This window comes from Lycorma delicatula, chromosome 11, assembly GCF_047948215.1.
Source record: "Lycorma delicatula isolate Av1 chromosome 11, ASM4794821v1, whole genome shotgun sequence".
Lineage (NCBI taxonomy): Eukaryota > Metazoa > Arthropoda > Insecta > Hemiptera > Fulgoridae > Lycorma > Lycorma delicatula.
Window position 1 is genome coordinate 78,738,908 of NC_134465.1, and position 12,384 is coordinate 78,751,291.

The following is a 12,384-nucleotide window of genomic DNA, read 5'->3' on the forward strand; positions in this document are numbered from 1 at the left end:
GGGACGAGACACGGGTCCATTTTGAAACTGAAGAAACAAAAGAACAATCCAAACAGTGGATGCATTCTCATTCTTCCAGTAAACCAGAAAAGTTCAAGCGAACCTTCTCCAACAGAAAGTTTATGGTTACTGTGTTCTGAGACCGGAATGGAGTTTTCTTGGTGGAATTGATGGAATGTGGCACGACCATCACTGCAGCCTCATACTGCGTGACTCTTCAACGTATGTGAAGGGCAATTCAGAATAAGTGGAGAGGAATGTTGTCATCAGGCATTGTCTTTCTCCGTGACAATGCTCGGCCGCACACTGCAGCTGTAACAAAGAAGCTCCTGCAGCGTTTTTGTTGGGAACTGTTTGATCACCCACCATACAGCCTGGACTTGACTCCATCTGATTTTCATCTCTTTGCTCACATGAAACGCTGGCTAGGAGGATAACATTTTGGCACAGACATCGAGCTGCAGACCAGCGTGGAAACATGGATGAAAACACAGGCTGTTCCGTTCTATGATGAGGGTATTGGAAAGTTGGTACAAGCTATGACAAATGTCTAAATCGGAGTGGCGACTAAGTAGAGAAATAGCGTAACTATGCTAGTACTTGTTACAAATAAGACATTTTTTATTTTCACTGTGGTTTTAATTTTGTGACCGATCGGACCTTGAAAAAAAATAACCCTCGCAAATTATTAAAAATAAAGATTGAAGGTGATTTAAGCAGAGATAGATATTTCTCATTCGGTGAATTCCATTTGGTTATTATATGTCTCAATTCCTTCCTTATCTGTTTTATCAAAAATTGGTTTTTCTAAGGTATAAAATGAAATATTGCAATCAAATTTTTTAAAAACCTCTTTTAATAGTTCAGTATTCATTGTTCACATCTATAATTGTGTTATCTGTCGTATTGTTTTACTTTTAAAGAAAGAAATAATTTATTTTGTTTGATACATTTAAAGGTAAATTGTCAGTATGTTAATAATTGATGTTTTTTGTGCCTAATACTTCATAAGATAATGTCTTAAGACGTTGATAATTTTAAGACAAAGATAATGTCTTCCTCTATTTTATTATATACATTATAATAAATTATTTATTTTAATTACATTATTATGTCACATGGTATTATTTATAAGAAGGATCTTAATTAGAATATGCTATTAATTTAGTTTTTCTATTGTTTTTATGAAGTACATTGCTCTTGTGAACTTTTCTCCTGATATTGTCTGAAGACATCATTTTTCAGCAGATATAACATTTAGCATATATATTTGTAAGTTTCTTCTTTTTTAGAACAAAAACAATATGTTAGTATAACAGCTTCACCATACATCCCTTTATTTTTACTCAGTTTTTAATTATCATTCTTATTTTTTTAATATAAATATCATTTATGTAATTTATAGAATGTTTGGAAACTCATTATATTACTAAGTTTTCAGTACAATAGATAACAACACATTGTAAATATTTTCTCCCGAAAAAAAAAAAGTGTGTAATTATGAAAATATGGTAAATATTAGATTATCGGTTGGAATTTTGATTTATTTTAAAGATTTAGTTCTTTCCAGATTATAAAGCTGTGGTTGTCTGGAGAATCCCTTCTAGTTTAATAACATGACTAACAATCAGAAGTAGAGATCAGGCTGTATTTTATGAAAGTTATATATTATTGGTTTTTTCTTCTATTTAGAAACTTATTATTAATTGCTTATTTGCTATTTCAACATCGATCAATTTATGAAACCAAAACTTAATTATATTTGATTTCAACAAAATTGTACCTTACAGCCGCAGCTGAAAGAATTAAGAATTCATGTTAGTAAAATATTACTGTATTATTTTTATAGGGATCAGCAAAAGAAAGCATGCCTGGAATGAATTAAACAAATTTGTACTCTGGTAACTTCACATGATGCTTTCTGTGAAATCAGCCAATGTGTTGAGGACTGTACGACTATTTTACATGGTTTTTTTTTTGAAAGTTTTCTGCTAATATATGTATTTTGAGTTCAGTCCATTTTTCATTTATTGCTAAACTTAATTATTAAAGAGTTTAATCAATTTTAATATATATCATTAATGCTTTATCTCTTCAAGTAGTAGTTTTATCTGAATTTAGAAAAATCAAATATTTTTTGCAACGAATATTTTCTTTTTAATTTCAGGAAAGACGTATAACGCCTGGTGAAGCCGTTAATCATGCGTTTGTAACTTTAGCTCATTTAGTTGATTATGCGCACTGTAATAATGTCAAGGCATCTGTACAAATGATGGAAGTTTGTAGAAGAAACGGATTCAACAGTAGCTCTGCAGGCGGTTCACACCCGCACCAAGCACCAGTTCCTCCACCGGCACCTCCTCTTGTTGCTACACTTACTTTCAATAACCAGTTGACTAACCAGGTACAGTCACAACAAAAAACACAGAAAGAATCAGTGCAACGGCCTCATCCTCAAATAAATCCACAACCGTTACTTCAGCATCCACTTCTGCAACATGCTCCTAGGTTCCTTCTTCCTCCACCTCCTCCGCCTGCTCGAATTCCTGATATTTATAAAATGGTCTGTTAAATATTTTTTCCTTCCTCCTAAATATAAATTTGTAATGAATATTAATGTTGTTATTTAGAAAAACTGGATTTGTTATAATGGTCATATAAATATAAACCGGAAATTTGCCTCACAGACTGAGGAAGAGTAGAGAATGTGGTGGGAATGGCTGATAGTTGATTTGAGTGTAGGGAAGCGACTTACTCCTAAGTCACATTTCCATGTTGGTAGCAAATGAGATTTCTATCGATCTTGTACAAAGAATTATAATCTAATTTCTTACCAATGAAGATGTCAGATCCTCTCAGATTTTGACTACTCCAGGCACATTTCAGAATGCTACTCAGTCAAAAACTCAAGTGTTTGATTGGGCTAAAAAATTGTGATGTGGCAGTGATCCAGTGGAGAACAATAGTCACGAACATCATCTGCAGACCAGCGTTATTGAAGACATCATTCAGACCGTTCGTGACCTTGTGGAATAACCACAAGGATAAACACAACCGTCGCTGAAATTGCATCAGAGGTGGGTATAAGTGCTGCATACAATGGAGAATTCATATTATGTTGTCAAGCAGTTGGATACACCAAAGTATTGGCAAGGTGGCTTCCATGTCTTCTCACTTAAGCACAGAGAAATGTCCGAAAAGACATCTGTCAGCAGCTTGTAAATCGTTTTGAGGAAGAAGGAGAGGCATTTTTGGACCGCATTGTGACCTGTGACAAAAACATGGGTCTACCTGGGAAAGCAAGAGAACAAGTATGGAGTAGTGAAAAAGTGGTGAGGAGGACACTGATCAAGGCCAAGAAAAATTTGACAACTGTGTTTTGGAACTCAAAATGTGTGTTGCTGATTGATTTCCTGCATGAATGAAAGACAGTAAATGCGATTTTACTACTGCCAGTTGTGTGATGTCAGGGCTGCTTATCACAACAGACGACATCAATAACCAATTTGCAACATCCTCCTTTTCCATGACAATGCACAGCCAAATACAGCAGCTCAGACTCGCAATAAACTCTATAAAATTCATTGGACACCTATTTACAGTCCGGAGTTATTACCGTATGATTTCTAAGTTATTGGTTTGCTGAAAGAAGCTGTAGGAGCGGAAAGATTCAAAGACTATCATTCAAAGAGTATTACGTGCACAATTGATTCTTAGGGTAGCCATCCTGTTTTGTTTTTTTTATGAGGGTATCAGGAAGCTACCTATTCGGTGGAGAAAGTATATTTCTGTTGAAGGAAATTATATAGAAAAATAAAAATAATCTATTTGTAATTTTATATTACTTCAGTAAAGCTGTGTAAACAAATTCTGGTTTATATTTGAATGTTCTTTGTAATAAAGTCTTGAAATTATGAAAGATTATGAAATGTATGCTTGGGCTATATATTAAAAGTGTGAGGGTGAGTTAGGAATTATTTTCATGAAAAATAATTAAGGAAATTATTTTTTTACACTGTTAACTCTGCTTGTAACTACTGACAAAGCTGGGGTTATTTAATCATGTCATATGAGATGGACAGTTTTATACACCTATTGGCAGATCAATATTATGATGTTACTTAGCACCCCTCAGATGTATTTATTTATTACCAAATTCCTTTAAGCATTTATATATACAAAAAGGACCTGTAGGGGCATAAACACCTGTACATAGGTTGGTCCTATATTTTTAAAAAAATTATATATTTTACACAAATTGTGAATTATACCTCGCTCAATTAAAACTATATAAATAAACTATATCGTAACATTTAAAAAATTAATGTTTCAGTGTATAAAAAGATCATAAAAAAAGTAGAATCCATTTCCAGAAGATAATCATTAGCCCTTTATACAGTATCAGTCTTTTTTTATTTGGTCTTTCAATTTTCATTTTAACATTTTTTTTACTAACATCGAGATCCTTAAATTTATTTTGCAGTTCATTAATATATTTTTGGAGTAGTAGACATAGCTTCTTTGTCCGGTTGTGTTAACAGGTGTTTTGGTAACTTAATACTTCTAAAACGACTGTTAATTGGATTTTGAATAAACTCATTTTTTAGTTCTTTTTATAGGTACACAATAAAATTGTCTGGATCTTGTTCACTGATTTCTATTATTCTAAAAATACTTTTTTGTAGCCTGTTCAAAGGATTAAACGATGAACCATAAAGACCGCTCCATCCAATGATACCATACACTGCCATACTGTGAAAAATACCATAGTATACATGCAACATCTGCTTTCTCAATAATACTTGTTTCAACCTTTAGAAACATAAACTAGTTATTTGGTTTTTTATAACTAATGTTGTTCACATTCACATCTCACTTGGTAATGTAAAGTGTCATATGTCACTCATATATATTTACTGGTTTTGACTCCTTGGAGATGCTGACCGTTGATCATGATGTCTATGTTATCCAGTGTAGAATCTCTGTAATTGCCAAAAGTTATGAATACTGATTTGTTTATATTAAGTATAAGGTTGTTTTAATATAACCATGAGAAAATAGAATCAAGTTTAGCAGACGTTGAATCTGCCAGTTCAGTCCATGCATGTCCATTCATTGATATGGCCGTGTCATCAGTATATGTAATTTGATCATTCTGTAGAATTAACAAGTTATTTATATAGAGAATGAATAACAACGACCCTAAAATTGAGCCCTGTGGCACCCCAACATTCATCTTAACTGGCTGACTTAGTACCATTAACCTTAACAACTTGAGTTCTATCTTTCAAGTAACTTTTTATAAGAGATAGGCATACTCCTCTTATTCCCATATTGTGCAGTATGGATAGGAGAATTGTATGATTAACTGTATCAAAAGCTTTATAGTAGTTCAGAAAAGCAACCACCATTGGCCTGCCACAGCATAGGCTATCATAAATAAATTTGTTAGGTGAGCAATAACATCATTAGTGCATTTATTCCTTTGAAAACCAAACTGTTTGTCACTAATTAAGTTGTGTTTCATAGCAAACTTGTACAATCTAGAGAAAATTATTCTTCCAAATACCTTTGCCAGGTTGGATATCAGTGCTATAGATCGATAATTGTTGACCAGAGTTTTTGATCCACCCTTATGGACTGGGCATATAACTACAATCTTAAATTGCAGTGGACATGGACCTTGCACCATAGGATTGTTTATATTGTGCGTAAGAATTTTGAAAATTATGCAGCCTCCTGTTGTCCTCTGGTAAAATTTATGAGATTAAATTAGGTAAACAATATGGTAATGATGTTACTTATTTTGACCTGTATATGCACAGCAGAATAAAAACATATATTACATTGTACAATCATTGTACGATCAATATCAATCTTTTCACAAATTAATTTTGTGAACACAGACCTACATTTATGTTGTTTTGTAAAGCATTTATATTGTTTTGTATATTATATTAATTGAAAAAGAATGTCAAGTTAAAAACCCGGTAAAAACAAAAAAACCATAAAAATACATTTTCTGTTAAAGCATAGTTATTATGAGAGTTGTATTTAAATTTTTTAAATTTTTAAAAAAAATTGCCTAGCGGTTATAAGCACTCTGGATAGTTGGATATTCAGAAAATCAGCATTTGGCTAATTGCCATCCCGCTATATCTATTCAATGAAAGATGCAACCTTTCTTTGAAACTTTTTGTAGATCATTACTTTGAAGTCATAACAGATTTAAAAATGGCTTTTATTTAAAGGATGTGAGTTAAAGGAAAATTGTAACCAGATGTTATAATTTTTTCTTCAGATAAGTCATCTTATTTGTAAGTCATTATTGTAGTTATATTAATCACCTTTACAAAGTGTTGAATATAATTCTTCTCAACTACTTGTTTAGTATAAGCAAGCAATATTTTTTTATAAAGAATGAAAAGAATCATTAGTGTATCTCAAGATTTACTAGTTTTTACTTGGATTGAAAATACCTACTATTATATTAATTGTAATACAGAAATACCTGTTGGTTTTCAGTACCAACTATACAATACAAGAGGTGTCGCTCGTCAGTACAGCACAGCTGGTAGAGCCGATCCATTCACACAGCATCAGTTGGTCTCATCAATATTATGCCCTCCTGCTTATCAGTCGATGGCTTCACCAGCAAAGCACGTTACAGTTGTTGCCCAACAACCACCACCTCAATTACAAATACAACCGCCAATAATATCACAACAGGTTAGTGAAATACTGTGTAATATTATTCACATTAATGTCCTTAAGTATGAAAAATGGAAAAATATTCCAGTATATAAAAGATTACAAGTAAGTTAATGCAATTGCTATCAAATTGAGTTTAATTTTCTGTTAAATGATTAGATCTGGGTTTGATTGTTATATCAGAGGAAGGGTTTAGAAAATATAACATTATAAGTGTAAAGTACTGCAAAGAAAATTGGTTGATCAATTATTTGCAATTTTAATTTCTTTTTTTTTTAGATGGATGAACAAAATTAATAATAAATTCATTTTTAAATCATTTTCATGCAACATCATCAATATTTTTTCTTACTTGGTTCTGTAGTTCAATATATTGTTGAGAGTTATTTTTTTATACGATAAACATACTAATAAATTGTTAAAAAAATTATGTATTGTTGAATTTTTTTATGACAGTTTCTATGCGGTGCCACACAACCTGTGAATTATGTCATACAGTCTGACCTGCTCTTTCATATGTTTTGCTTAGTTTCATATTTTTTTATTTACAGACATTTCGAAGAAAAGTATGCTATTACTGGGTGAGTGGGAAGTCCCTTTACACTAGTTATGAAATTATTAGGATAGGTGCAACTTACCTTCTAAGGATCTAAAACGTCTGTGTGAGTTCCACCATGTTCAAAGCACAGCTATATGATGCATCTCCATTTTTGGTTGTTCATCTGCAGGGATAAATCAGCATATTCAAGGATGATCATTTCAAATTCTACCAAACAGCATATTATGGAACTGCTCGTTGTAATGTATCTTGAGTTTTCAGATCTCTTCTTGTATAAAACCCCAGAGTGCATTGTCAGGTGTGGTGAAGTCAGGGCTTGTTGCTGACCAAGGCAATGGAGCCGGAAACTCTTCTGATCCGAGTTCAATCCAGCAATTTGGAAAAATTTTGTTGAGGTATCTGCGAATTCTGCATCCAAAGCAAAATGCACTGGAGCACTTGCTGAAACGTAATGATTTCAGTGATCCCTTTTGTTGTTAATTCTGGAATCAATTATTTGTCGATCATTCTATGATAACTGTGTTGATTAAATGCGCTGTCAAAAAAATAAGGACCATGGAGATGTTTAGCTGTCTCCACCGGTCCAAATCATAACATGAGGTGAGAATGGTGTTCAATTTCCAAAAAAAGGGAGAATTGTCTTTCACAAAAAAAAAAGAATTTTGATTACAAGAGCTTCAATAAATTCTCACACTCCTCTGAGAACATGATATTCTTTTAATTTTTTGCTCTTGGAAGGTGTTCAAGCAATAACTGATGTGCGTAAACTCGTCAATCATGGTCATTGTCACTCACCTCATTAACTGTGGCTGGACAAAAAATGTAATTTTCAATTCCTTCCACAAACGGTCTCACACTGTTGTTTCTTCGGTGATTGTTGAATCGGTGCCTCTACAGCAGCACACTTTCAGCTCGAGTGCTTGGCCTCTCATTGTGTGGCACATCAAAAACACTTTGCGTTGCAAAAGCCTTCTTCTCCCATGTCGGTAATGTTTGCCATGATTGTGCCGATTAACCGAAACACACAAGAAGTCTTTCATAATTTCTTCAATGTTTTAAAACAGTGTGTGGGTGTTCATGGAGCCAAACACAAACTTACAAAACACTCTTCAGCATTGAATGCAGCCATATCCGCCATCATTGTACACTTAATTACAACTTAGTTCATCCCACCGTGAAGTAAACACACCGGATGATTTCTACCACAGCTTATCTTCCCCATTTTTTCCAGCAAGAATGGGTGATAACAGCGGTGAGAATTGGCAGCAGTAGAGCCCAATTAAGCTGGATTTATGGATTTATTGTACTGTAAAGGGACTTCCTGCCCACATAAAACATTAAAATGGAATGAGTACCTTAACGTTAGAATTTTCATAACATTTTATTATTTTCAAAAATCATTTTATAATTTTTATCATTTACATTTTGAATGTATGTCTTGTATATTTCTGCGCAAAAAATTATAGATAAAATATACAAACTAAGGTAATGAAAAGTAGGTCTCCTTGCTCAAAACTGTGCAAGAACTTCTTTTTGTATGACAATCATACTTTTTTCAATACATTCAATTCTTATTAAGTATCTTACGTAATTGCATTTCTTAAAACTACTAAAGACAGCTAATTTATGTAATATTTTTATAAAATTCTAAAATTAACATAGCTCTTCAGCATAAGCAGTAGCTAATAATTTTTAAATACCGGGTAATTTTTTTAAATATAGAGAATTGTATTTTCATATATTTTACTTTCTTTAAACTGATTTTATTAGAAAAAGTATGCAGCTCAGGAGATTGAACTAAGTTTGCATTTCATTACCATTTAACACATAGCTGAAGAAGAAAATTGTTCAACTTCATGAAATCTTTGAACATTAAATTGAAATCTGATTCTTTGAGTCTATTTATTTTTTTACTTGTAGATTTCATTGTAAAAGGAGTTTGTGATTTGGTGTCTACTTATATTTCTCTTAGAGATTAATAATTCAAACTTAGTCCTTTTTTTTTTTTTTTTTTTTTTTTTTTTTTTTTTTTTTTTTTTAGTTGTCAATCATACATAATCTTGTACAAGAAGTTGAAAGATTTTTAAGTGCTGTGCTCTATTGGTTATGTTGCCTTGGCTTAAGTATAATGAGCTTTTTAAAAAAAATTATGTTATTGTACAAATTAGTTAATTTATATATCAAATAGATTAACAAGTAACAAACCAGTATTTAAGAAAATGATATAATGATTCATATTAATGTCGTAAACAAATATCAATAAAAGATTTTTAAAAAACTGTTTAAAAAAATTTTTTTTCTGAAAATTTTATTCTCTAAATTTTAAACATTTTTTTTATCTGTAAATATCTTTTAACATGTTGTAAGATTGTCCAATTTTTTTTTTAGACATTAATATTTACTTATATCGTAAAATTAATATTAAGAGGTAATACAAGTGCCGAGTTCGACAACATATAAAATATAAATATTTCATCAGATGACGATGTTAAATGTGACGATGTCATCAGATGACGATGTCCAATTACATTGGGAAAACTTTTTATTGGCTTACGCTAAGAGTTCAGCGACTTTACAGTAGGAAGATTTTACCGTGTATTTTATAAGTAGTGATTTGGTTTTATCGTTGTAGCAGCAGTATGTACCGGTTTCTATGGTTGAACCGAGCGGTCGACAAATGCTAGCCGTACAAACATCATCTTGGCCTACAAACCGACAAATGGCAATTGTACCATCGTGGCAGAGTATACCACCACAGCATGCTGCTATACAACAGCCTCTTCTGTCAGATGCTGGAGACTGGGGACGTCCTTTACTTGTTGATTCTTCTACATTGATACAGGTACGTTATTTTGAGAAATCTAGTCCAAATATTCTATCTATAATTAAAATATTTTAGGTCAGAAACAATAAAAGAGAAGGTAGTAGATTTAAGCTGATAATTTTAAATTTCATGTAAGCTGTATTTGTAGAATTACTGTGCAAAATATCTTACGAGAAATCTAGTTATGATATATGATGTTATAGCATTTATTCTTTTTCTGTTGTGGTATAACAGTATGTAGCCTCAGTAAGAAAGATGTTAGGAAAATGGAAGTAGGGAGAATGCTTAGATTTGAAATGATTGGACATTTTCTAGACTGAAATTTCAATAAAACTATTATGTTAATCATGTAAATTAACTTAATGAACGGGTGCAAAATTAATACAGAAATGGGACTGGGATGTGTGTGGCATAAATTTTAAAGCGATGAACATTGTTTTTAAGCAGATGGCAGTTAGTAAGATACCATTCTCATCTTGACTATCCAACAGTTAAAAAAAAAATATTGATGGTAACGTGGTAACTGTTACATTAACTGTTGTGGAATGCTATTCATAAGACATTGTTCCCATTTACTGTTTTAATTGTAACAGTCGTACGGTGTTCATCATTTACAGAGATAAGAGGTATTAATTACATTTTTATTAAAAAAAATTTTTTTGTGTCTTAATTCTCCCCACATTGTTTTCTTGGTAAACATATTAGTTTTTAATTTTTTTGAAAATACCTATTTTTTACTGAAGCAGGTTATATTACTTTACTCTAAAATTTTTACTCAAAAAAAAAAACAAAACCCCAAATTTGGTGAGAAAGATAAGAAAAGATCAGTTATTCTGTCATGTAGAAGAACATGACAGAAACTTGATTTAATAAGATAACCAAAATTTTTTACTGTTGTTTTGAAGTGAGTTTTAAGTTTCAAATTCTTGTTGAAGATATAGTGGAAATCTTGCTTTCAGGTGTCTGTGAGTCGGGAAGAAAGTTCAAGGCTGTGTTCATTATTCATTCTCCGTGATTTACTAATTTTTAATTTCAATTCTGAATACAAGCACAATCTAGAAAGCTTTACAAGAATTAAGTCTTGATGTCAATATAAATCGCTTTATGTACTGTTCTTATGACATATTTCACAACATACACCGATAAAAAATAAACCATTTTTCTTTAAAATTCATTCGTATGAGGAAAAATAATTAACATCAAGATGCTTAACTCCATTGTTACGCAGCATAACAATGTAATAGTTTCAATAATATGTAATAGATTCAGTTTAAATCTTCCTCTACTGGCAGGAGGAAGATTTACAGTATGTTATAATAACTGTGTTTGTTGTGGTAGGGTTTTGTTCCATTCTGTTTCAGCATGATTTGGTGTTGAATGAATACTTTTTTAGTAGTTGCTACAGAGAAAATCTACAGTTTTCATTATAACATTGTACGTGTACTAATTTCAGTATCTTTTCAACAGACAGTGCTTCATTGTTAAAAATCATTCTCATATCTTTATAGATAAACCATTTATAATAATACGTATTTTTTATTGTCATGAATTTTAATGACTGTTATGGTTTGTGTGTTCTGTTACAGGATCAAAGACCAGCTGCAGTATTTACAACGGAAGTATATGACAGTTTAGTCGATAGTCCTGGCAGTTCTTGGGGCAAAAGGGGCGTTTCTAAATACCCACCTGTGCCGCATCACCATCACCATCATTTAACTGTTCCTCGGCCAACACCTGGTGATAAAAAAGAAACAACGCAGTTGAGTCCTGTTAAAAAGAGAGTTAAAGAGGGTACACCTCCAACAGGTGTGTTTTATATTGTCTGTTATAGTTATTCTTAGAGATATCATTAACTTCATATTTTATCATCTCGATACTGGTGTAGTGTTTAGTATCATTTATTGTTTTATTCTCTGATTAAAAAAAGCATTAATTAACAAGTTTCAAAATAAAGGATTAAAGATATTTACAATCTTACTTTTATTTTTTGTAATACATCTGGATTTTATTTTATAATTTAATAAAATATACTTACTAAGAGTAATAAAGTAGCGGGTTGGATATGTATGTATGCATATATAAATTTATAATATAAAATAAAATTATAAAATAAAACCTAGATGGCGGAAAATGAAAAAAATAATTCTGTTATTGCAATAAATGGCATTAATTCAATTATGAGTGAGGATTCTGAGAAAGTACTTTCATTATAAATTAAGATAGATATTTTATCTCAATATTCTGTACTATGGTTTTTAATAGAATTTTTAATAATACAGAGGAATAATAT

General features: G+C 31.6%; 1 protein-coding gene across 9 annotated transcripts in view; it reads left to right on the top strand.

Annotated features, from left to right (window-relative positions):
* Hipk (Homeodomain interacting protein kinase) overlaps window positions 1-12,384 on the top strand; it is a 162,871-nt gene that overhangs the window by 76,352 nt on the left and 74,135 nt on the right. For 8 of the 9 annotated variants that reach the window (XM_075378800.1, XM_075378792.1, XM_075378791.1 and 5 more), the window contains exons 9-12: window positions 2,168-2,404; window positions 6,526-6,729; window positions 9,903-10,112; window positions 11,681-11,900. In XM_075378800.1, coding sequence (XP_075234915.1) covers window positions 2,168-2,404; window positions 6,526-6,729; window positions 9,903-10,112; window positions 11,681-11,900 — 871 coding nt within the window. The remainder of the gene's footprint in view (window positions 1-2,167; window positions 2,405-6,525; window positions 6,730-9,902; window positions 10,113-11,680; window positions 11,901-12,384) is intronic. The other variant, XM_075378797.1, reaches the window with a different exon arrangement.